The following is a 26,844-nucleotide window of genomic DNA, read 5'->3' on the forward strand; positions in this document are numbered from 1 at the left end:
GTTTCATCCATTCATCTTTGTTTTTGTTCTCAGCATCTCAGCGCTGGAGGTTTTAACCTATGAAATAAATCCATGGGCTCATCTGTCACAAAAGAGCAGAAATATCTTCTAGAACAAGTGCAAGTGCATTTTAAAGCACTTGCACTTGTTACAATCATATTAAATCAGCATTTTAGCCATTTATGTAGATTAAAGGATATTATTATGCCTCCTCTTTACATACATCTGTAGTTACCTCTGTGCCTCTTTTGCCTCTGTGCACCCACAGCCAAGAAGTTGGTGCAACTGCTTTGATGAGTCGCCAACAAGGATTGGGTTGCCCCACTAATAACACCTGTACTTTCTCAAAGTAGTAGGGTGACGGAGAAGACAGGAAGGAAGGGGAGACACACAGAGATGCTGTGTTTTTGTCCTCCTTGTGTGGTTACCGTACGGCTTATATCCGTTTTACTCCTGAGTACATTTAGGTGCAGGTTATGCTCCGACTCCTTTCTTCAATAGGTGGATTTTCTCCTCTTAAGGTTTCACCTTTACCGCTGGACAATTTTCTGCCCTTTTGCTTTGCTCCTTTCAGCTTTGTTGTTTAAGAGCTCCTGGTGGCAACATATTTTCTCCTTCTCTGGTTAGGTTTGATTGTGACCAAGTTAATAGACAATACAACATGATTAGCCACTACAAAAACTATTGTGTGTTATAGTCATGTTACATGGAAAATCATTGAACCTTAAATTCTCACAGAATACATGGTTTTTCAGGCTTGTCAGCCTTTATGTGTATAAAAGAATTGAAAATGATTTATATGTATTTGTTTCCTCCTTTGTTTCCAAATACGCAATACTGTTGGTTTGTCACATTCAGTCCTAATAAAATCCGTTAAAGTCTGTGGCTATAAAGTCGCAAAATGCAATTTAACCTTTTCGTGGCACTTGGCATAAAAATCAAAATGAACCCATTTGCCTCTTGCTATTCCAAATATATCCTGATACAGTGTTTCTGCGAATGGCAGCGATGTTGTGTTGGTAGCTGTCACAACCAAACTTTGACTTGTGAAAATCAATCTGACTTCTGGGAAGCTTAAGGCAGAAAGAGCACTGCTGTCATTCATCATTATCTGAAGAGGAGTGTTGTTACTGGAGCTGTCCTCGTTAGCAGCCTTCACACCTTCAAACACCTTTTTCACAGAGCTTCCAAAAAGATAATATTATTAGTAACTGGAGTTGATTTTAACTTCTTTAAGTAGGATGTCCTACTACTGTTACAGCAGAAATCATTACATTCTCTGTGGAAAAACAAAAATCTCTTTTTTTGCACCGTCTGGCATGGAATGAGACAAAAACTTCCTTGTTTTAGAGCCATTAGGACTAGCAAAGATATTTGTATTTGCTAAATGCCAACAATATTACGATTTTTTATTTCAGAAGTGAATATAATATTCTTCAATAATTGTGAGCATTCCAATCAATCTTAAAACAGAAAACGTTTAGGAAAAGCTTATACTGTTTCACTCAGTCCAGCTGGAGAAAACTCACAAATGTTTGTGGTATTGGATCAGATCACAGCACAAACAGCATGATGCTTTCTGTAATCTGTCTTTGACAAGAATTGTGCCACAGTTAATTTCCTACATCTTCCCACTGACCATTTTTCCACCGTGGTATTTCATGACAGTGATCAATAACTCCTGTCATTCCTCATTTGTGGTGCCCTCCCATCACTTTCACCGAATTCTTCCTGCTATAACAAGAACTTTTATATAAGATGAGATGAAGCAGGTCTGCTCCTCCTGGAGCCTCAGATATGCAGAGTGTACTCTTTGAGCTCTCTGCTTGAATTCCTTTTAAGTCGCAGGATTTTGCATTATCTTTGACTTAGTATTTTCTTTAAGTTAGTGGACTGATGTCATTTTCATTCAGAACAAACAAATTAATTTGTAGACATTTAACATAATTAGGTGTTTCATTGTGTTTGAGCTTTAAGCTGATAGCCAAAGATTTAAGGTAAATTTTGTTATTTCTTGTTTATTGAAAAAATAACAGCACAACTTCTTCATGGCTCAAGTTGCATAAAATGGCTCTACATTCAGGTTATTTTCTGAAACTTGCATGATGTTTTCTCAAAACTTAGAAGTTAGTTTCTTAAAACTGAAGAACTTGTAGGTAACTTTTCAAAACACACATTGTTCTTTCGAAGGGTTTAGTTTTCAAGAATAAGATTTTATGAAAACTTGCTGGTTACTTTCCAAATTCATGTTTGTGTTTGAAAATTTCCACAGAAATTTCAGGTGACATTTTAAGAATTTAACCCTGTAAGTCATAAACGTAGCGGCGACGATCCAGCCAAATTTGCAGTACCGTAACTCCACCACACTTTGAGCTACCTGAAAAATTTCAACAGTTTCTGAAAGGAGAGACATTGCGCTTTCCAGCCATTATCGGACTATTACGGTAATTTTACCCCCGCCATAGCAGGGAGTGAAATTAATCTGAGGCCCACTCTCCTAATAGACGGTAAATTACAAAAACTGAGTACAATTAAAATAAACGAAAAATATCCAGGCAGAGATTTAACATTTAAGACATGATGGGTTAAAAACTAGATAAGTTTCAAACCTTATAGGGTTCTTGGTGTGTTCAGTGGGGTCAGGACTAGAGGAATTCGGCCGACCTCTCCACTCATTCTGCAGTTAGTCTGATAAACCTCACTCTGCGGGGTCATATAGGTGTTGGAGTTCAGTTTCTAAGAGTGAATGAATGGGATTGTGACTGGTTGCACAATTTTGACTTCTCAAAATTAGATTAGGCATCTTCATCACTGGAAAAGCCTTGTTTGTCCAGTAGATGCTGCCCCACATCATTACACTGCCTCTACCAAAAGCTGGAAGAGAGCATTTAGAGCACATCACATAATCTACCCTGTTACGCTATCCATAAATGCATTGTATTATAAAAAATGGCATTTTTAAAATGAAATAAACACATTTCATTTATTGCTATGTCACCCAAACAAATCAAATGTTCCTACTTTTGGGCTGCAGTTTACAGCTAGATAAATTTTTAACTGTAGGTGAAAAGACTGCGCAGGACTTACTCTTGCAACCTACAGAAACCAGAAACACGTTCATAAACAGATTTGCTCTTATAAGAACATTTGCTCTACTGATCATTTACTGACCTGGGACAAATATTTTTGTGCTGCCCCAACAGATTTATTCTCACAAGGAACATTTTCATGTTTTATAGCCAAATAAAGGCTGAATCTTGTACTGCAGTAACACTTAATTGAACAGATGCTTCTGGAAATGTTCCAGCTGAGAGATGTATGCTGATCTTGAACCACATGGATTAACCACATTGTAGCTCTGAACTAAAGCGTGTAATCATGTGTTGTGAAAGAAATACTTTGGTGTTTCATCTGCATGGGTTTTAAAATATGTATTTGCAAAAATGTGACACTTTTCTAAACCTAAACAACAAATTTATTGTTTTTATCAACAGTGATTTTATGCTACAGTTTCTAGCTTCTTGTTCCTCCTCTGCTTAGTTTCTGTTTATTTATTTGGCATTTTTTAGTTTTGCTTAAGTGACAATTTTGCTTCTCTGACTCTATTTCCTTGACTACAACACAAATGTCTCTCTCTGTAGTGTTAAGAAAAAATCTTGAGTAATTCAGCAGTAAGCAGGAATTAAATTTCTAGATTTAAACTTCAATAATTTCCTTCAAATATAAACACATTTCCCATATTTGCTGCTCTCTAATGCAGTCCAGGCCATCACACTGCCACCATGTTTCACTGTCGGTGTGATGGTATTTTTCTGAAATGTTGTTAGTCTTATTCCAAATGTAATGGGATGCACATCTTGTCAGTCCACAGAATGTTGCCCCAAATCTGCCGCCACCACCGACTGAACTGAAAATGTGGCTAATCACATTTGACTCATTGATAAGAAAGGACATTACTTTCTCAATGCTGTCAAATCTTTCTTATAACTCACATTACCTTTTTCTGATAATTAGGCTAGTTTTATGACGTGAAATGTCTAATAGAAAGATGCCAAAAACATAAAACACATTAGGTAGGCGATAACTTTGACAGTACCGTAAAAGTTACTGTCATTAAGGAAGTCTTTATTGTATGTTTTTTTATGAGTATTTTTGTCTGTTTGTATTACAGAGTTTTGCAGAGAATACCATGAATGAGTTGCTGGGTTGGTACGGCTACGACAAGGTGGAGCTAAGGGACACCGATAACCTGGAGATTGGAGAGATGCCGCAGCACATCTCAGCGCTCAAAGGCAAGTCTCACGTTCAGCTTACTCTAATGCATGACTCTGTGCCGCATGCTGTGGTTTTGTAATCATCGGTTTGAAATTCAAAGTTGGAATTTTGTAGCGTCTCTCATTCAGTAATTTTCTCTGTCGACAGCTTTATTTTATAAGATCTAAACCTCATGATGTTTATTAAGAACAACTTGAACCAGCGTTTTGCCTCCTAACTTTAAACTTTTGCAACTACACTCACTGACAAAACCTGAGAACACATGAGGAATGGTGTAATAGTCACGCTAAAAGGGAAGCACACCCGCTCTCAATTGTTGGGTTTTACATAATTAGAAAATTATGGTGATCCAACCTGTAGATGTTGTGAAAAAACTTAAGAACACTCAATGATTCAGAATGACGTAGAAATACTTTTAAGAGCAGAAACTCTCATGAAGTCATTTACTTTTCGATTTTGGCCCATGAAACAACTTCAGTTCATAGAGATTTGCAAATATTTTTTGATCATTTCAATACATTTTCCTGGTAGTCTTTTGGTTCTTTCAGATGTAACTTCACAAACACAAATCATAATCAGAGTGAGAGTTTTAAAATGTATGATTGGGTAACATGCAAAAGTTGCAAACTGCTTGGACCACTTGGATTATTTTGAGACGGAAAAGATGTTTTTCTGTGTGGCAGAAAGATATTCTCAACCTTAGGATGTTACATTACAACAGCATTTGCAGTGAGTGGACACATCTGTTGGTCATGACAATTGTTTGAACCCTTTATCTGTACAGAAAACTCGTTGCCAAAAATCCCAGGTTCGACAGAGAGCAGTGAAGGCTCTCCAGACAGAGCCAACAGCTTCCTGTCCTTGCCAAACTCAAGAAATGGAGTCTCCGAGCCATCCAGCACTCCATCCACCTCCACGCCCAGCACCAAGGAGCATGGAAACATGCCAGTAGTGGTGCCTATGATCCCTCCACCGCTTATCAAGCCCCCAGCAGGTATTGGCACATGAATGCCTCCTTCTATCTTTCTTTAGGCATTTTCTCATTGAAACACACTGAAACAAAACAAGTTGAAGATAAAAGAGATTAAAAAGACCAGAACAATCTTACACATATGCCACTTTTAAATGACAGTTGTCACAATCAGATCTGCTTAACCTGCTGTTTTTGACTACCGTGTCTCTTAGTTATGTTATCAAGAATGTGTCACGTCTTAATCTACAGGAGAAGACTATCTTGCCAGCCATTTCAGCTGAACTTTGCTGCATTTTAAAAAACATGCTTGTTGAACTTTTGACATTAGAAATCAGGAGTCCTCAAATCCAGGCCTCGAGGGACAGTATCCTGCAATTTCTAGATTTATTTCTGCTCATTCGCAAGACACTGGAGAACTGCAGACTGAGGAGGTCATTTAACCATTTGATTTGGATATTTTGATCCAAGAACATATATAAAAATTGCAAGACAGTGAACTTCTAAGCTTGGATTTGAAGGCTTTAGTATTTTGCTGTTAAAGCAGAAACATTGCACAGGTTGAGAACTTGAAACAGGTGTTTCAAGTCTTAAACAGAAGGAATTTCTCAGTTCATGAAAACAAGACAGGGCCTAGAATTCAACCCTGAGGAACTCCACATGTAAGTGACGAGCAACGTTTCTCCAGCCTCCAGTCTATGCCCCAGCTTGTTTTCAAAATATTTATTCCCTTTTTGGAAGTGCAGAATTCCTTCACATTGTTTGCTGATGATATTCAAATCTGTTTGTCTATTTATGCACAAAGTAATGACTTAAACAGAAATGTACTACTTTGAAATTATGACAGAAATCATGTCTTGCTGTTCAGAGGTCAGATGGTCCTGATAGTCTTCTTTTATTTTGTTCAGTCTGTCTTTTCTTAACAACCTTAGCATATTTTCTTCTTTTTATGTTAAAAGTAAATCTTTAAACATTGTGCCTTCTTTTCCTTCCTTAAGATTTTGAAATCAACATCTATGTCTTTATATCAAGATGTTTACATGGCTGCAATTTGACTTTTCACAGGAACTAATAAATAGAAGAATGAAACTCTAATCGACTGTCCATTAGTGGGTTAATTTGAATATCTTAATTGTTGGTTTTTAAAGGTCCTTTTCAGTCGGACCAATATCTTTCCTATATGAAAGATATTGCAATTTGTTTTATGTCATCATGAACTCAGAGGCCTAATAACCAGCCAAGGTGAGCTAACTCCTAAACTATTAGAGAACGTTCTAATACCTCAAATTTTAAAGGAATATTCAAAACCCAGCTCGAATTTCCCATTTGATTAATAGAAAACCATACAAACGAAAGTGATATCGACTCTGACACAAATGCTTATACAGTGTGAAAAGTTTGGCCTCCATATCAGCCAGAGACGGCCGGCTAACGAGCTCGATACCTGCTGTACACCTTGTTTTCCACCAGCTGCCCAGGTGCCAGTATTACCCCATCAACTCTCAGAGGAAATGTCCGCGCTCCCTGGCCTGACAGGGGGCTTCATTATCCCTCGTGTTAGCTGTGGACAGGAGGCTGATACACTCTGACGGAGGGAGTGTGCTGCTTTGGCAGCGCCCAAGAATGGTCCCCACTGGCCCTGCCCAGGCAGGAAAACAGATGGTGTGGCCCCACTTAAAGCCCGGTACCAACTAACCACCAGGCTGACACCTTCTTCAACTCATCTCACCCCCCTCCAACTTGTACGCACACACTCTGAATAATTCATGTGCTCCACTAAAACCCACAAAGGCTGTTTTGAGGTGCAGGTATGGAGAATGATGGTGGCATCTAGTCGGGAGGCTGCATAATTACAGTGATAACTGTCCGCCTGAGTGTTATGAGAGCTTCCGAGGAGGGGCAAGCATCCCCCTGTTTATAAATATGTCAAGAAAGATTTAGTGATTCTACACTAGTTTTGGTTCCATTCAGTATCCTTCCACTCATTCTGTTGTGCTTCAAAAACACTAAGCCTTTTCTTGATCCTGTTCGTTGTTTCCGTAATACTCCCAGTGGGTATTGATTATATGAATGAGAGAAAGAAAAAAGAGGAAATGCAGACTGAGTCTCGTTTGCTGTTTTTAGGGCCCAAGAGAGTTTTTTCCCCCTAATTGTGAGTTCGTCTTTACTTAAAATCGAATGGCCCTGTAGATCCATTAAGCTCCCGAAGAGGTGAAAAGCCCTTCCAGCAGTGATAAAGAGTTGACATGAGGTGAAAAACTAATGGGCCTGCATCCTTCCCACCCTCACCCACGCACAGTCATAACGTGATAATTGGGAGATACTAGCGGGAATATTGGAGGATCTCTCTCATTTCAGCGGCAACTGCACTAAAAGCCCAAAGCTCATCATCAGCAGTCAGTTTACCACAGAAGAGGCCTTTCACTATCACCAAGGGGCTTTTGAAATAATATGCTACCCAGACGCCGAAGACTTTTTATTTGGATTAACTGTTTAACAGGCTAGGATTGGAGGAACTGTGAAGAAGACTTATAAATGTGTTTTTTCCTCACATTGTATCCCAATAACTGAATAGATTTTGTTAATAATTTTTAAATGATCTCAAAGTCTTCAGAGTCATCAAGACTTTGAAGACTTGATGCAAATACATTTACAGTATTTTCAAATGTGGTGTTTGCAAATGCTACATTTGCAAACACCACATTGTTTTCTAGTCTTCAAAGTCATCAAGATTTTGAAGACTTTTGACATTAGAAAAGTCAAAGTCTTGATGACTTTGAAGACTTTGACTGATTCAAATGCCAAACGCACTTAAAATGGACCATGAGAATTTGGTACATTATCAGGTGTTTACAATTTTTACATCTTTTATTGTTTTCATAAAACTACACGACAAATTCTGCAGAGTTAAATCAACACTATCGAAATTGGAATTAATTGAACTCTTTCAGTTATTTCAACAAGAAATTGAATAATTTTAACAGTTGAAATAGTTACTACTACTCAAATTACTGTTGAAATAACTGGATAAGAGTTAAATTAATGCCAATTCTGAAAAGGACCAAATAGACTTGGCATAGTGTTAATTTAACTGCAGAATTTGTTGTGCATTGTAAGTGTTATTTTTTTTATTTATTCACTCCTGTTTCACGCATAGTAGAGTTAACATTTAATTTTTCTGCTGATCTGCATATGCTTCAGCACAGATAACTGGTTTGCACCAAGTTAACGTTCTCAGCAGTTTTCTTTTTCAGTTTCACCCGATGCTGGTATTTTTTTTACATTCTTTTAAAGGTTTTTATGGTTCATATGCTTCTATTATGTTATCCACAAGAGCAGCTTCTGGATTCGTTTAGTTTTTTTAGCATTACTAACTCTCTTACCAACTCAGCTCACAACATTTACAATGTATTTTTTGAGAAAATTGATTATTATTATTTTTATTATTTCTCTCCCTTTGTCTAGATGAAGACACATTAAATGTGCAGATTATGTGCGCTTGGTGCCAGAAGGTCGGTGTAAAACGCTATTCTCTGAGCATGGGGAGTGAGCTGAAGAGCTTCTGCAGTGAGAAGTGCTTTGCTGCCTGTCGCAGAGCCTATTTCAAGAGAAACAAGGTAGGAACCCCTGCTTTTCATCGGCTTTGCATTTTTTAGACACTTCTTAAGGGTCGTTTGGTCACAAGTTATCATGCCACCACATGACATCACCGACACCGACTGGAAAATGAAGCTGATGGATCCATGACTTCATGAATATAATTATCACATTGTGAATAAATATTAAGCAGAAAGGTTGAGGGGATTCAATAATTTCAGTAGATTTGTCATTGTTTTGGGAAGAATCCATATAGTGAACATCTAAAGCTATCTTCTCTGTGTAATGTGAAAACAAATGATGGACAAACAAATGTCCCTCACAGTTCAAAATCCCAAATGTTTTACTTTCAAGCCCTTGACTGCAGCTAAAACAACTTGGAAATGTAAACTTTTTGCCATGCAAAATAATCAAAGTAAATAAAATTTTTTTTCTTTACCCCATACCATTATAAATGTTAATATGATCATTTGTCAGTCGTCGGTTCCTCCTGGGATTTTATGCTTGTACAGTAAAGTTGTTAATTGACTCCCATTACCATTGTTTATATGGTGGCTACATGCAGTTAATGCTACATTTGCAAACACCACATTGTTTTCAAGGCCCTTTTGCACTGCAGGGCCAGCATGGCCACAGTTGACATGGATCCGCTGTACTGCGGCTCTTGCCCAACTAGGTTTGTGCCTCATCTAGAGTCTAAAGGCTGCCCAGACCCTTGAAAAAGTCTGGAAGATGACTTGTCTTTGTTACAGTCTCCACAGCAAATGAACCAATCAACGCCTGACTTCAAACCAGCAAGGTCTGGCCGGCCCGAATCGAACCAGATCTCTGGGGGTTCCAGGGAGAGGGGTGGAACTGGACTCTAAATGCTAAGTGCAGAAACGTCTGACCCAGCTTGAACCCCGGCTGAGCAGTGCAAAAGGGCCTCTAATTTGAGTCAGTATGAAAGGAGGACGTTTTCGCTCTAACGTAGAAAAACTCATGTTTAATCACTTTCAGTTTTAGTTTATTTACAGTTTGGAAGCTAAAATAACAAAAATTGCAACAACCTAAGAGGAAAAAACAGAGAAACTAAAAATTCCAAGCTTGTTATTTTCTTACCTCGTGTACCTGCTCTGCATGAAAACTCAGCACTTTTTATAAATATGGAGAATGTTTGTCTGACCTTGTTCAGTGTAATTTTCAAATTTATTAGGGCAGAAAAACTCAATAAACTACTGTAAAGAATCCAATGCTAATCCTTAGAGCTAGCTGAGATCAACAGACTTATCACAAACATAAAGATGTGGGGCGAGAAACAGAAAAACTCCAACGTAGACAGAAAATCCAGCTTGACAGAAACCATTTTTTCTTCTGATAAACTTATTGAGCTATTCATATTTTATAAACTCGCATTATATATATATATATATATATAATTTTTTTTAAAAAGTTGTTCAGTGTGAGATCATGCTCTTGCAATAATAGGTTATTTATTTCAAGGCCAACAAACAAAAAGTCTTGTTTAACTGCACTCTCATCTCCTTTACTGTGGTTAAACAAATCTCCTTTCTCTTTTATACCCAAGCTGGGATATATAAGGACTTATACAGTGAGTATACCATATTTTACTCTGCTGTTTGTCCGTCCTGAAATTCATCCAAATAAACACCACACTACAGCGAATAAGTGCACCTGCAGTTTGTTCATTTAATGTCTTTCTTTCCCCTGACACTATTTCCCAAAGCATGTAAAATTCAACTTGAATGTTTTAACTGCTATTGTTTATAGGATGATGCTAATATTGCTTCACAACATTTGCATTTTTAATGATAAAACTGTAGTGTGATCGATAATCTGAGAGTCTCAGGCGATGTCAAGGGTTCACTGACATTAGGAACATTTATAGTACATCAAAAGAAATGTTAAAGCTTGTTTTATTTTTATATTTATAATCCAAATTAGGTCCTTTTATTTAATAGTCAAAAGTAGCAGAGCAGGTTATGACATATTTAAGGTTTTCTTCACAGTTTGTCTCACTCTCAAATGAAACAAGAATACAATGTAAAACTGTTTCACATTGCAGACAATACAGTTGCAGAATTTCAGTTAGTCAAAGCTTTGCTTTTAACGTATAAACTAAGCAATGGCTAATGAGCCTTTGTTTATGCCGTGTGATTGAGCCATTAAGTCCTCCACTTTCATTACTTTCACTTCCAACTATCTTCCTCTGATTAAGATTTTTGTAAAGCTATTCCAAACCCACCCTCACCTCAAACCCATCTGTTAGTCCTGCCTCACACCTCACCACTGTCTTGCTGCTCAATACCATACGCCACATCATGTAAAGAGCAAAAGTATTTATACCTCTAGAATACTTTACATTCTGCTTCTATTCCAAACCTTAATTTATTTTATCAGTATTTGATGTGATAAATCAACAGAGTCAGGTTCTGTGGATTTATAGAACCCCCCACCCATTATTGGTTTCGTATTTGTGGGTTTGCATATTTGTGGATTTTTTTTTTGTGGAACAAAACTTTTCATTATTTGCAAAATATTTTTTTTCTGAGTAAAAAAAAAAAACAGACAGTTTGGGTAGCTGTTTCTTGTGTTTTCAAAGCAGCCAATCCCGGAGCGGTATTCATTTTACGGCAACACTTTACTTGACGGGGTGTGCATAAGACTGACATGACACTGTCATAAACATGGCATAACACCTGTCATGAACATGAAAGAGTCTTTGAGTGTCTATGACGTGTCATTTGGTAACTAATGACATTTATAATGCAAAGTTGCTCTAAAAGTTGCATTAAAAGTGTCATTATTTACAAAATAACGCAAAGTTGGCACTTTTAGTGGACATTTTAAAGCATTTGGTCTTTTAACTGCTAAAATAAGCAGATGTAAACATTTTTAGAGGAGACTTTAAGTACTTGTGTATTTCAACTATTTCCCTAACCTCCTAGAATACTATATTTAGATAGTAGTCTAGCACACAAGAGGTCAATAAAGCACCTGAAAAACACAAAAATATTAAGAAGTATAATGAAGATGATGCAAGTCACCTTTTTCCCCCATCTGACTTTGTCAAAAAAATGTAATCGGAACTTTAAACACAAGTTAAAAGCTCTTAATAAAATACACACAACTGTTTTGTTTCACTGCGACAGTCAACCTCTTCCTCAAGACATTGTCCATATTTGAAATAATTCCCCTGCAGTCATGCTCTTTGCCAGTAAGACATGTTGGCTGTTTCCTCAGCAGAATGCACGTGTTCAAACATCACAAACACAGAACAGTCTTCCTCTCCCTCCGTGGCTCAGATTCCATATTTTGTCTAGCTGTCGAACATTTCTGCAGTCCATTTGTGTAAACGATACCCATATGTTTCTTTCTCCTTGCACCCACAAGGTTGGACGCAGCAAAGCAGCCTGCAGGCTTTCTCCTTTTTCCTCACATCTCCTCATGTCTATGCAGACTGTGGATAGAGGTGAAGAGATGAGGGGTGAGGGGTGCAGGGACGCGAGTGGGAGTCGTGTTGCATGAAGCATCCTCAGCTGCTTCATTCATGAAATCCAATCGCCTTCTCGTGTGACAGCGGCAGATACTTTCTCACATCTCTGCATACCTCCACGTTATCTGGGGCTTGTCTGTGTGCAGCGAATGATGATGGATAGTTTAATTTAAGCTAATCACTTATGTTTCTGTTTACTGAGTCTTAAGCCTCTCAGTTAATATGGAAGATCCTGCTTCCTCGTACTTTCCAGCACTCAATAATTCTGTCACCTCATTCTTATTTATTTATTTTTTGCATCAGACTCATTCAAAACCACAACGCCTCGTTTTCTTCTTTGATCCTACTCTAAATTGAAATGGGAAAGATGCAGAAGTCCTCAGAGGATGTGTTCTTTTACTCATAGATTGTTTGGGGGATTTAAATAAAATAGATATTCCACTGTAGCCTCTAGCTGTTGATGAAAAGCTCCTGAATTGCAACATCTTTAATTTCATTTGCATGATTTTTGCGGCAGAAAACCAGGATGAAATTTGGGATTTAGTGCAGACGAAGGATACCCTGAACGTAGCACAAGTTGCCTCTGCTGTCATATTAAACTGACCAGCTTCATGTTTTGCTCACAGCAGGTTATCTATGCTAAAGGCAAAATACTCTGTTAGTAACGACATACTAACAAAGTATTTTGCTATGTTTAAAGATATTAGAAGGACCCAACAGCAGACAGGAAGGAGGCTGGATCAAAACAAAGATAACATTTAATGAAAGAAATAAAAATTCAATAAAGATACAGAATGGTTGAATACAAAGAAAGATGCAGAATAGCTACAAGATCCCATGAGTCAGAGTTGCATAAATGCTGAGTTTGTGATTAATATATAAAACAAATATGACTTTTTGCTTTTGGGTTGCAAATGTGAAGTCAGGGAAGTTTGAGCTAATGCAGTAGAGGTACGAGATCGTAACTGAAGGTAACTCACTACACAGACCGGAAGACCTATGCAAAAACCAGACACAGAAAAATCACTGGCAAAATGTAGATACTCCAGCTGTCTGAAAAACCTGAAACATTGTGTCTATTTTTCCAAACCAGTTTAACATCAAAACCAATTGTCTTTAGTTTTATGCCAAAAACGTTTGGGTTTAATTACATAAAGTTATTATGAGACATAAAATCAATAAATAATATATATATAAATATATAATCGGTGCGTTTAACATTGACTTTTTTTTTTAAATTCATGGTGCCGCCGTCGTACAAGACTGGTTTATGCAATCTTGCATTTTGTGAAGCCATACATTTTAGTAAGGCTCTGAGGGCCTTTTGAAAATAAACAGGCCCACAGAATTACAGATTCCCCACCATGCTAAATTGTGTGTCTTATGTGTTTTTACAAATAATTCCTCCTTTTATTGACTCCAGGTCATTTAGCAAACTTTGCATGTTTAGGTTTGTGATGACTGGATAGAGAAGCAGATTTTCTGGCAGCTGTTGAGCAGTGAGCCTGGCTTTTTTTTTTTTTTTTTTTTTACCTCCCTTACCATCCTCTGTGTAGACTTGTCATCGAGTCTTGTTTATCTTTTTTTTTTAAACGTCTAATTAAAAATAATCTAACTTCATATATGATCAAGTTTGTGAAAGCAGTGATTTCCCTGCAGCTATGATTTATGAAGATTAGTAAAGATCTACTTCATTTGAATGACTTTCCCTTTTGAAAAGTGGCAGAAAGAATAAACCTCTCTGTCACATAATATTTACAATTAGTTAATAATTAGGTATGGGCTACTAAATATTAGTTACTGCAAACACATATACAGTCATTAAAAAATAAATTTATTTAAAAATTCTTCACTGAAATTAATATTACTGTTTTTAAGGAAGATGGTGGAATAGATGTAAATAAGTGATCAAATTAGAGACTGTATTTCAGTTTAGTGTGAAATTACTGCAATGAAAGATTAATTTGATCCAAGAGTTTTCACACAGCTTTACCACGACTATAATCAAGGAAGGTGCTTCATATAATATAAAGTTGTGTCTTAAATGCTTGTTTTTCGAGGGTTTTGCCAGTTCAACTGGTGAAATCGTGCTGCAATAGCTTCATCAATCTGTTTTTCCAAGCTGTTGGGTTTCGGTGTTTTTCACTATCGATTGGTTTGATATTTTTCAAATGCCGTCCTGATGAAAACAAAGTACTGTTTTTTGGTTGGTTTTTGTCATGATTTATTTAAGAACCAACCGGCACATTTAAAAGGCATGAGAAGACTTCAGTTCGCAGGTTGTTTCTGCTGCAGCACACACTTTTTCTTTTCTTGCTCACCCTCCTTCTCCTCGGAGACCCCAGACCTCCATCAGTGTCTTTCCCCGAGAGCTCGCTCCAGGCGCGAGGGGGCAGAGTGTCGCTTCATGTCAGCCCAGAAATGTCACATCACCCCCAACATGCACACAAACCTGCCTCCTTGCTCCTCCGCTCTCCGTGGTTTTCCATCAGCTGCCACAGAGAGAGAAATGTATGAGAGAGAGACGAGGGCATCTATCAGAGTGTGTGTCTGTGAGTGTGGGTTTTGTGTGTGGATTTCTCTGTGCGCGTGATGAAGACTGTAAAGTGTCTGCACGTTGCAGCTGAGGCTCGCTGGAGCTCGGGAAGCCTGCAGGCCTGCCTTACACCGCTGCAGGGCACAGAGAGGAAGGTGATTATCTCGTAGCTGCCAGCCATCCAGCTCAAATAAAGAAAAAAGTAACTCCAACTAACAAGATGAGGAGACTGTAAAAGTAAACATGAACTTGGATGGCTTTTTGATATTTCTTTAACTTGTACTGCAGATAAAGTCTGGGAAAAAATATTAAAATTTTTTTTGCCAGAGCACTTTTTCTGGCATCAGTGATTCCATTTTTGTACGCTTCTTATGAAGAAAATGTTTGTGCTCATCACAGCGAGGCTCGTCCCCTGAGTTTTGGGAGACTTTTTATGCTTAGGTCAGATTTGAATTGCCAAAGTCCAGAAAAAAAAATCTTTGAAGGAGCTTCAGAAAGTCTAGAAACAACTGATCCAGACAGCTTCTAAAGCTGACAAGATAGTGCAGCTGCTTGAAAGGAAAATTTAAAGAAATGAGAGATGACTTTCATGCAGCAAGAATAACATTTGCTGCACACTTCAAAATGGGATGTGGTACAAACTGCGATGTGCAAACATCACAGAGAGAAAAATTCCACAGCACCATGGAAAAACCAGAGCAAACTTGTGTTTTTTTTAATATATATCTTTCAAGGGGTTCATTTTCTCTCTTGTTATTACTCTGTGCACCCGTGTTGGTTTTCTGATTTCAGAAAGCAATTTTTATTTCGGAAGAGTAGTTATTTTTGGCAGTTGATGGGCACGCACACACCTGGGTGAGGACGTGTGCCCAGATGGAAGACAGCACTTTGACAGCTGGCCTCACATCCCCACAGGACCCCGGCATCAACAGAGGGGAGCATCGAGGAGGATGTCTTCCTTTGTTGCCTGAATTAGAAATTATGGATGGATGGATGGATGGATGGATGGATGGATGGATGGATGGATGGATGGATGGATGGATGGATGGATGGATGGATGGATGGATGGATGGATGGATGGATAGATGGGCAGTAAGCATTTTAAGCATGTTAAAACACCCATTCAAGCTTTGTTGGACTGTTTAACCCACTTTAATGTGTTTTAAAAAATCTATTTATTCCTAATAATACAGTCATACAAAACTTGTATGTTAAAATTTGCTGGATTTCCATTTCTAGATATTCATATTCATTACAGTGTTAATAAAATTACACTGCATATCTGTCTATCCATCTATGTCTGTCTTTGTGTGGCTCTCTGTGAGCCTTGAGCCTTGTTCACGGTGCCAACACCTCATTAGTGCAATATGTAAATGAACTGGAGCGGGGCCAGAGGGTCAGAGCACAAACTGGAGGCTGGATAATAGCACAATGCTGCGTCTTTCTGTCGTTGTGCATTTGTGTTCGCCACAGAGAGTTACTGAGTCTTCCGATTTCTGTCCAGTTAATGTCCATTTACCCTCTCTGGCGTCTGTAGCGCACACGACTGACTTCAGAACAGATGAAGTGGCAGAAAATGATTAAATTATTCAGACAAATCAAAGTTTAAACCACGTGTTTGATCGACTTATGCTAGGATCTGAACTTATCAATAAACATCTATATTATTAGCTGTTAAGTCTTAATTTCAGGGGATTTTAGCTGTATTTTATGACCCAATTGTATCACACCAACTTCTGTTCTACACAACAACAGATTTCTTTAATATTAAAATAAAAAACACAATGGAGCATCTCCGGAAACATCTTAACCACACCTGACATTACAGATTGTCTCCGTTTTCACGCCGTGCATAATGAATGACTCAGAGAGCAGGAAGCTCGTTTTCCTGCTGCAATCAGTGTTTGAAAGGATTTTTAAAAAATGCTGCAATAAGATACTCATGGATATGACACAGCTGAAGTGTTTAGACAGATTTATCAAATATCATCCATTTGATACTGAAACATACGCTTAAAGGACTGAGGAGTCCTTTTGGAATATTTTAGGGACATATATTTTAACCTTTTATGCCTTTTGCATGGCCTGCAAAAGTATTCACCATTTCCAAATCACAACCTGAACCTTCAGTGCATTTTATTTGGATATTAGGGGAAGAGTCCTCACAAACGAAAGCAAATTTATGACGTGGAAAGGAAATGCTTCATGGTTTTCAACATTTTTAGAAATCTTTTGCATAATAGCTCAAGATCATTCAGATGAACAAGAAGTCTATGAACATCAATTTTCAAATATTGCCGCAGACTGATGTTTTAGAATTAGGTCTGGACTTTGACTGGGCCACTTGAACATCATTGTGATTTCATTGACTGTCAGCCATCTTCCCATTCACTCTAGCTAGCTTCCCTCTCCTTCCTCAAGAAACGTTTCCCTGCAGCATGATGTAGATAGTTTGACGCTTACGGTTGTAATATGATGTAAACATGTAAAAGTTTAAGGGACATGGATACTTTTGCTACCACTGTACATGCAAAACTAATCACTTTTTAAAAAATTGACTTCAGAGCGTGAGCGTTTAAAGTTTTTTTTTTTCCATTGAACTGAACATCTGCACACGCATGTTTGCACGTTTAGTTAGCCCGTCGAACAACGTTGCAATCACCATTTCAGTTTTGTTTATGTCTCTCTTTGCTTTGCATTTCTCAGACTTTTTGTTGCCTCTGTTCACCTGTTTTATTTGACCATCCTTAAAAAGTAGCCATTATTTCTCCTCCCCCTCCTCAGACGAGAGACGGCGGCGCCCTTGGAGGGAAATTACCCCGGCACGTCTTTACTCAGGACGCTCCCCGGCTTGTCTTCAAGACAAACAGCGATGTTCTTGTAAGAATCATGAACATTTAACACCAGACACAGTTTCAGTTCAAAGGCTTTTAAGAACATGCATACATTTATTTTGATGTTTTCATTTTTTGTGCTTTTAAACATTTTTTTTCCCATCACACATTGTATTCTGTTTCAAAACAGAAACACAGCTTTCATACCCCTTGATCTTTTCTACATTTGTCATTTCACAACCATGAACATGTGTGTTTTAACTGAGATTTTATGTGACAGTCAGAGTACTGAAGTGGAAAGTATATTGTACATATTATTATTTATCTTTTGGACAGATAATCTGAAAGGTGTGTCATATATTTCTATTCAGTTCTCTTACCTCTGATGCCCTTTAATAAACTCTATCTCAACTAATTCCTTTCATAAATTATTTAGTTGGTTTATAGAGTCCACGTGAGTGTCATTTAATCTCACTGTACAGTTAAACCACAAGTTTACATACATGTTTTTCTCACTGTCGGAATTTAATTCAGACCAAGTTTCTCTTGTTTTAGGTCAGGTTAGAATGACCAAAGTTATTGCTATTTGCGAATTGCCACAAAAATGAGCAGAAGCATTTCTCAGATATGAACTTATTGTTGCCCGTGTGAACTTCAGCTTTCAACTATAAAGGCAGCAGTGATGATTTCAGAGCAGATTCAAGGACCATAGCAGAGAGGTCAGGGAAGAAGTTGTTCTCTGCATTTTAAAGCAGGATTAGGTGACAACATAATATCCTTGGCTGTGAGCATCTCACCATGCACTCCTCAATTCATCTTCAGGAAACAGTAAATCTCACAAGCTGTCCACAAGTCCATTATTATCTGGAGATTTGACCCAGAGGCCAATGGAAACTTGGGAGGAGTTGCATATGTCAAGTGTGATAATCTGCAAGCATCTTCCAATATGACTTTTATTGAGAAAAACCCCCCATGAGATTGGCTTTAGATGTCCTGTTTGGAGTTTGTCAAAAGCCTCATTGGAAACACAGAAGACATGTGGAAGAAAATGGTGTGGTAAGATAAGAGCCAATTGAATTTATAGGTTTACATGAAGAGCATCTGTGCAGTGGGAAAACTAATACAGCACATCACATTGAGTACACTACAGCTAAGGTTAAACATGGTGGTGGCAGCATCATGCTGTAGGTCTGCTTTTTACGTTTTTCTCCTGGATTTGCTGGTCGGCCACTGAAAAGCAAATGGCAGAAATTATTGTCAGTATCATTGTAGTTTATGGCTGTTCAGCAAATACGTGGCTGTTGCAACCCATTGAATGGTTTAGCTGCTTTTTGAAATTTTTATTATATTTTTATTTTAATCCATTGTCATTTATTGTTCTTCAGCAGCTATACCATTATTTTTTATTGGTAATTTTAACTTAGTGGATGTGAGCTGTTCAGAAATTCACCAATTAATCTTCTGGCGACTCAATTAAAACAAACTCTTTCTGAACCCAAAAGACGTGTACCAGTCCTTTCTTAAAAGACCAACAGTGGAATCGTTGGCATCATTATAAGAGTATTCAATCTCATCAGGACACGTTGTTCAAAAATTTGAGGTCAAATATTCAAGAAAACATTGATTATATTCTTCTTAATGCAAACAGCCGCTGCTGGCCAACAGAAACATTTCATATCTTTGCTAGAGATCAGAGTTTCTACAGGAACATTCAGACACGATCCACCACTCAAGTCTCATCTTTCTTGCAGCTGGAGTGGTTTTACTCATCACCCCGGCCCGTAGTGCGTGCTGGGAAATCCTCCAACTGAGCTTCACTTGGCCGAGACAGGAAGGTTTTTACGTATCACATTTATAATGACCGATCTGATGGCTGGCTGTAATAAGAGCAGCCTGACAGACACACAGAACAGGCCTGCATCTCTTTGACTTTTATCTGCTCCTTAAACTTTTCATTCTCCATTCAGATTTTAATGAAGTCACACTACAATGTGGCTAATGTGAAGCCTGGAAACAGGAAATCAATCAGATATCCCTTTTCTTTTATTTATGAGGTAATTACAATCAACAAAACAATAAATGATGTAAACTAATTAGCACCCACAGCATCACAGGTATTTGCTGCAGATGGTCTTAAAGAGGTTGAATTGAAGTAAACCTGCAACAAACTCTTTTTCTGCTAAGAGTTTGTTGGCTGCATTCGGTGCATTGATGCTGTTGAAGTCTGGAGTTGTCAGGATGTTCTGCAGATTGTTTGGAGCAAACCCTGGCTGATCAAACTAAGTTCCTCTTCAGTTGGATGAAGGTTGTAGAAAATTGTTTCATAACCAGCAAGAACAAAATCCCTGAAGTGATGCTGTTGGGGTTCAATGTTGTGATGTCAGCTTATCAATGTAGTCAGTTATTGTAACTTGCCCATAATGTGTGGCCTGAGCGCTCCTGCTAATTTAGGAAAATGATAGCATTGCTTCTGGTTCCTTGGCAACAACTAAAGGTATTGTACCGCTCTCCCACTAACTGCTGAATCAGTTGATGTCACAGTCGCCTCCTTTCACACAGAAATTGGTATAATCACTCTGCTTGCTGCTAATGGCTCTTTGCTGCTGAGAAGGTTCAATTTACCCCAAGGCTCGGCTGTGCTGGTTGTTGAGAGACCAAAGGAAGTAGTGAGCCATTGGGCTCCTGCAGTTTGAACACAGGTTCTACGTGTCTCAGCTGCCAATAGACACTTTCAGAAATACTTTGGGACCTGTTTGTTTTTTCTGTGTGGTTTCTGAAAAGTCCAAGACGACATCAGGTTGAAGTTAAAATGTTCATTTTTACAACCCTGAGCCACCAGGTACAACAGTCACGGCACCATAATGAGCGACTAATTTAAAGGTTAGCTAGTTTCTCAGCCTTAAGAGTGTTATGAACATGCAGTCTGTGCAAACATCTGGCCAGCTGGTGAAAAGCAAAAGTGAGTCACATGTAATTATCTGCCAGTAACTCCCAATAGATGGTGGTTAAATGCTCCAAGACATGACATAACACAGCAGTTCAACCATAGAAAGTTTTGTATTGTATTTTTTTAAAGCTTTTATAATTAAATACATGACAAAATACAGTGCCACACTCCACCAGGGTGTTTCTCCCCTTGGAATTGGAGATATATGAAACAAAGTTATTTGTTACCATCTATATTGACCCAGATAAGATCCCATTTAAATCATCTATGGTTCTGCAATACCAACTTTATTTTTATTTGTAAAATCTGTCTAATTATGACTGTTTCCTTAGGACTCTCTCTTTGATTCACCATAGCCTTTTCATTTTCAGAATCCTCTTTATTAATCAGTCTTTTCTGTTTCTTATCACTCTGAAACCCACTCTTTATCTTCTGCAGTTTTTTTTAAAACTTGTAAATACTTCTTCAGTTTCTAAAACTTTCTGGAATAGCTATGCAGCTTGTTGCATCAAAAATATTTTCTTCCTGCCCCACAACCTTTAACAAGGCCCATCTGGCTCTTCCTAATTTTCTCCCTTCTCGTTGTCGGATCAGAAGGTGAGAGGAGAAAGAACGGCTGCTTCTTTTCCAAGCCAGATAACTGTAATGCAAATGGTTAAAGTACATCACCATCGTTGGTTCGTTGGCCACGGTGGAAATAAATGGCCGTAATTAGGCTGAACTGCAAACATCTGTGTGCAGGAGTGTGGAGCGAGACGAGAGGGAAGGAGAAAGCACAACTCCATTAGCGTAATGCTCGGTGAAATTTTCACTCACAGTGCAGAAAGTCGTTAAGTGCTCTCCGTCTGTCTTTCCGAGTCAAGGAAAATTTCAGTACATTTATAATTTAAAATATCCAAGGTTTAGAAATATAAAGCCCAACTTGTGAGAACACTTCTTGGACTTTTACTCTGTTACGCCTCATTGGATTAGTAGGACTAATTGAACAGTTAAAGCATCTAAAATTTAAATGACTTTTAGTGGTTATGTATGAAATTATGTCTCAGATCTGTTCTATGTCACCACGCGTGTAACTTATTACTCTATCTTGTATGATTGGTTAAAATCACAAAATATTTGCAAAACCTGTCAGTTTTTTTCAAAGTTGTAGTGTATAAAGTTTATTTTACAAATGCATTCACACAAGGAGCCTTTCTGACTGAATCTTTTTAAGCCACCGTCAGACCTGATTTGTTCTAATAAACCAGTGTTGCTTTGCAGCGTGTAAAACAGGAGTTTATCCGCTTTCTGGTTGCATCCTTCAACTTATTAATATTCAGCAGGGGGGGCAAAGGGTCTGTATGATGGATGGATGTCGCTGAAGGGTCTGACAACTGATTAATGCCTTAATTATCTCCAGTGAGGACCTGCCACTCCTCCCAGAGCTGACAGAGTGAGCTGTGTGTGGCCTGACGAGCGTCGCCGTGTTCGGGGCTCGCCCACTGCTATCTGCTCCACCGGGGTCACATTCATTTTCTTCCGTCAAGAAAAATGCTCACATTTTTGCACTCTGAAGGTGTTGATGAAAGACTGCAGCAGCCTGTTTTGGGGATCAGCACCACTGCAGTGGCTATAAAACTTAACATTTAAGACGAGCCAACACACATTTGGGTTTTGTATAGCTGCATAAAATAACAATTAGATGGAAAGGCAACAGAAATGTATTATGTATGCCTATTTTTATGAAAAAAAGAAGTATGAGATCCACACTTTTTTTTTTCAGGTCATTAACTTTAATAGACTTGGATAACCTTAGTAAATATAAAGCTATTAATGGAAATGGCTCTTAAGTCCAGAATTTAAACAAGATCTTCTCAAGACTATTATATTTTTCATGCTAGTTTTTTTTAAGCCATACAGTACAGACATTTTAGATATTTTAGATCATTGTCTTGCTGCATAACCTAAGTACACTTGAACTTAAGGTAAAAAATTCTCCCTCAAGATTTTCTTGCATGGAAAAGAACTCATGGTTTCATCGACTCTCATAAGTTTTCCAGACTATTACCTTACCTGCACCATGCTTGACTTTCTCTGCAGCTGAGCAATATGGATAAAAATATTTTCATTTATAAATATGTTTTTTTCAACATGACAGATTCAAAGGTAAATATCACACTAATGTTTCAAATTCATGTTCCTATGATAATACGTATTCCAATGCAAACTGAAAGAACAAACTAAAGCAATTATTATTTATAGCTAATGAAATTTGTTTTCATAAATTACACACAGATTGTTTAAAGTTATGGGTTAGAAATACAGTAAACAAATTAAACATTACACGTTCTTTACTAGCAGTATAATGATGTAAAATTATTTGAAGAACAATTTGAGACTTCAAAACTGCTTCAGTACATGACTTAAAAAATGTAAAGCAGGTTAACTGCCCCCTTTTTCTCTATTTTGTGAAAATATTTAAACTTACGACATGCTTTGTCTTTTCCCATTGAAATATTCCTGTTTCTATGTTGTTCTGTGTTATTTTTGGAGCTCCTGGAATAGTCACCAGAGCTTAAGCAGATTAAATCACTAAAGGGCATTTATTTCACACCAGTGAAATAATAAAATAATAATAGTGAGTTGTAAACACTTTTATAATTCACTAGAACTTTGGAAAATTCATCCAGCAATCATTTTGTGACCCTTTGGCACAAAAAAGAAGAAAAGAAAAATAAAAGAAACTTTATTTAATTTATTTTTTTTTTAATCTATCAAATTGGTGGTTCATTCTTTATTTTCATTATGAATCAAAAAATAGATGATTCTTGTTTTCAGTTTGTAGCTCTTAAGGCCAAACACTTTAATGTATGTTTGTGGAATACCATGTTGTGTTACTTCCAATCAAAACAGAAATTGATGGAATGACTAACAATATAATTGGATCTCCAAAAGATTTTCTTCCTACAGATTTGTTCAATTAGACACCTGCTAGAAGTATTTTACTGCATTTATTACCAAGTTGGCGCAATATTCAAATCATTTTGTTCAAGGAAACTGAGGGAAAATATCTTGTAGTTGTATCAGAGTCATTGGTCTCCCACAGGACTGAGAGTGAGTGTTTTTTTCAGGCCAACAGAAAGTGCAAATGAGAACTTGTTGCGTGGGCAGATTGTTAAAGACAGTCACCTCAGTTGCATAGCAGCAGAACATTGTTATGTCTGCATTCACTTATGTAAATGTAGAGTTGTTATAAGCAAATGGGGATGTGTATTTACAAATATAAATGAACTTACTTCTCAAGTACGACAATGATGATCTAATATTGTGCTGTACTATATGTAAATGACAAGATACATACCTTATGTGCTGTGTTTTTTGCAGGTGTGTGACTGGTGCAAACATATTCGCCACACTAAGGAGTACCTGGACTTTGGCGCTGGTGAGCGCAGGCTGCAGTTCTGCAGTGCCAAATGCCTAAACCAGTATAAAATGGACATTTTCTACAAGGAAACCCAGGCTGCCCTGCCTGGAGCATTGTGCAATCCCGGTCATGGAGCTGGAGGGGAGGGAAAACCAGAGTGCAGTGGAGGGGTGCAGCTGCTGACTCCTGAATCCTGGGGAACACCACTGACAGATCTTCGGCGTAAGGCTCCTTCACCAGGGAGCCATTCTGGCACCTCTGCCTTGATCTCCTCTACTTCTTCTGCCACCTCACCTTCAGAAACAGCAGCTGTGTGTTCCCCTTCCTCATCCACTTCAGCCAAAATCCCCACACCTAGACCTCATGAAAGCCCAACACTTCCCCCTCCACCTGTTCCTTTGCACCCACCAGTGGGGGTTCCCTCTGGTAGCCCACCCATGGTGATGACACCCAGAGGACCTATGCCCCTGCCTCTGTTCATGGAACATCAAATGATGCAGCAGATCCGACCACCTTTTCTTCGCCCCTCTGCCCATCCAGGGGGACCTAACAGCCCTCTTTCAAACCCCATAATCCCTGGGATTGGTCCACCTCCTCCCCCAAGAACCCTTGGTCCAGCATCAAGTCCCATGCACAGACCCCTCCTTTCTCCACACGTCCACCATTCATCCAATCCTAATCCAGGTATGATCCCTCCTCACCCTGGCTTACCTATACCAGGTCTGCCCCCTTTTCCTCCTGTCAACATGATGCCCAACGGACCCATCCCTTTTCCCCCAATGATGAACTTTGGCATGCCATCCTTAGCCCCATTGGTTCCCCCACCAACTCTGTTGGTCCCTTACCCAGTCATTGTGCCTCTCCCAGTTCCAATACCTATTCCAATCCCAATCCCTTTTAACTCCAAGACTTCTAGGGACCAACCAGAGAGCAGTAGTTCTGTCCACAGCGCTCCAGATTCTTCAGAAGCATCATCCTCTAGGGCTCACTCTCCAAGTTCTTCTGGAAGTGACAAAGGGGACCATAAGACAGAGCCAGCTGGTGGAGAACAGGTTTCTCCTGTATCTGGTGAGAGAAGCAGGACAGCGTTCATGGACTTGACTGTGAAGGCAGAGGATAATCCAGGCAGTCTTTGTCTTTCCAGTGGCTCTGGACTGATTGATGGTGTAATTGACCTAACTGTGGGCCAAAAGCCAGGCCAGCAGCACCTCATTCAGAACATGCTCGCTGGAGTCAAGGTCAAAGTGGAGGAATTGAGATCTCCACCAGCTGATGGGTTTGGGAGGGATTGTGTAGGTAGCAATGCAGAGAATGCTCTTTTACCACAGGGCAGTTTTACAGAACTGGATACAGGCACGCACCTTAAGTCATTGGACTCTGCAGCGCAACCTTCCAGCAAAACTGATCTTCCAGAGAGTCAGATAAGTCCTAATTTTAAACCAGCGCTCTTGCCCACATCAGTACGGACCCAGTCCTTAGCCCTTCCTCAGCTTCAAGCTAACTCTGCTGCCCCTTGTAATGTAATAGTCAATGGCACTGGATGGCATTCCCTTCTCAATCCAGACCGAAAAGGAGAGAGGGATGGGGAGAACCCGCCAAATAATGGTGATCTGGAGCGCGAGGCGCTGAAAGAAAACAATTGTTCGGTGGGTGAGGCAGGGAAACGAATATCAGCACAAGATGAGAAAGTGGACATAAAAGTGGACAGTAAGCAAGACCCTGACTCCAGCATGGAGGAGGGTGAACACGCCTACGCCCTGCCACTTCTCTCAGCGGGAGGTTGTGTCGTCATCCAGCCTGTGCCAAAGCCTGCTGCTGACAAGACAGCCATCCTGTCCTGCTCCATCAGTGCACCGCTGTCAGCAGGTGGGAGCCCTGAGCTGGAGCCACCGCTGAAAAGGAGGTGTCTGCGAATCCGCAATCAAAACAAGTGAGGTAAGTGAATTTTGGTATTATCCAAATAACACTTCTAGGGACTCTCACATCACATTTAAACTAAACCAACTTGTTTGCAATTTTGATTTAAATCAGTGGATACAATTCAGCCTGTGACAAATCAACTTCCACAATTGACAACTGAGAGATGTTAGACCGTGTGTTGATCAGCAGAATAGAGTATTGTTAAATATGAGTAATGTATTCAAAGTTCTAGTATTTAGTGTTTTAAAATCACGTTTGTTCTTTGGTAAACTTTGATTTTATTCTGTTCAGCCTAAGCAAAACCCTCGAGTCACATGTTTCTGGATAATTTGGTAAAATCGCACAAAAGTGGTACTTGAACAGCGGTTGACAAATGAAAAGGAAAAAATTTATTTTAAGCACTATTTATGTAAAGTGTGGTTAAAAAAAACTTTGTTTTTACCTTTTTCCACATATTAATGTTTAACTTAAAAAAACAACATACGGTTCTTTGAAACTGAGGTGGACTTGAATATCAGAGCTCACAGGTGTAAGCAAAAGGGTAATCAGGCAATTAGACTTGGAGAACGTGTTCAAACATGCCCATTGAAGAACCCTGTGGTGGTACTTTGGGAGTAGGGGGTTCCAATGCCTTTGATACAGGCTGTTAGGTCCCTGTGCGATCAGTGTCAGATATTAGTTGTTTCTGGTGAGCGTCTGACTCAAAGTTGCTCTTTGTCCCTGATTCTGTTCATGAGGTTCATGGGCAGAATAACTCGCACAGCAAAGGTGTTGAGGAGATCTGTTTTGTTGGATGGATGGATGGGCAGTATGTGTTGTCTGGTTTTGTTTCCTTTTTTTAAATGTTTTTTGTTATTGTGTTGTGA

General features: G+C 38.8%; 1 protein-coding gene across 4 annotated transcripts in view; it reads left to right on the plus strand.

Annotated features, from left to right (window-relative positions):
• sobpa (sine oculis binding protein homolog (Drosophila) a) overlaps nt 1-26,844 on the plus strand; it is a 38,456-nt gene that overhangs the window by 5,821 nt on the left and 5,791 nt on the right. Inside the window, exons 2-7 of one of the 4 annotated variants that reach the window (XM_055038631.1) lie at nt 4,172-4,292; nt 5,060-5,269; nt 8,711-8,862; nt 10,410-10,433; nt 17,659-17,754; nt 24,019-25,993. In XM_055038631.1, coding sequence (XP_054894606.1) covers nt 4,172-4,292; nt 5,060-5,269; nt 8,711-8,862; nt 10,410-10,433; nt 17,659-17,754; nt 24,019-25,992 — 2,577 coding nt within the window. In that variant the 3' untranslated portion in view covers nt 25,993. The remainder of the gene's footprint in view (nt 1-4,171; nt 4,293-5,059; nt 5,270-8,710; nt 8,863-10,409; nt 10,434-17,658; nt 17,755-24,018; nt 25,994-26,844) is intronic. The other 3 variants (XM_055038633.1, XM_055038632.1, XM_055038634.1) reach the window with 3 other exon arrangements.

The sequence above is a fragment of the Poeciliopsis prolifica genome, unplaced genomic scaffold (genome assembly GCF_027474105.1).
Source record: "Poeciliopsis prolifica strain line A6 unplaced genomic scaffold, Auburn_PproV2 SCAFFOLD013, whole genome shotgun sequence".
Classification (NCBI taxonomy): Eukaryota; Metazoa; Chordata; class Actinopteri; order Cyprinodontiformes; family Poeciliidae; genus Poeciliopsis; species Poeciliopsis prolifica.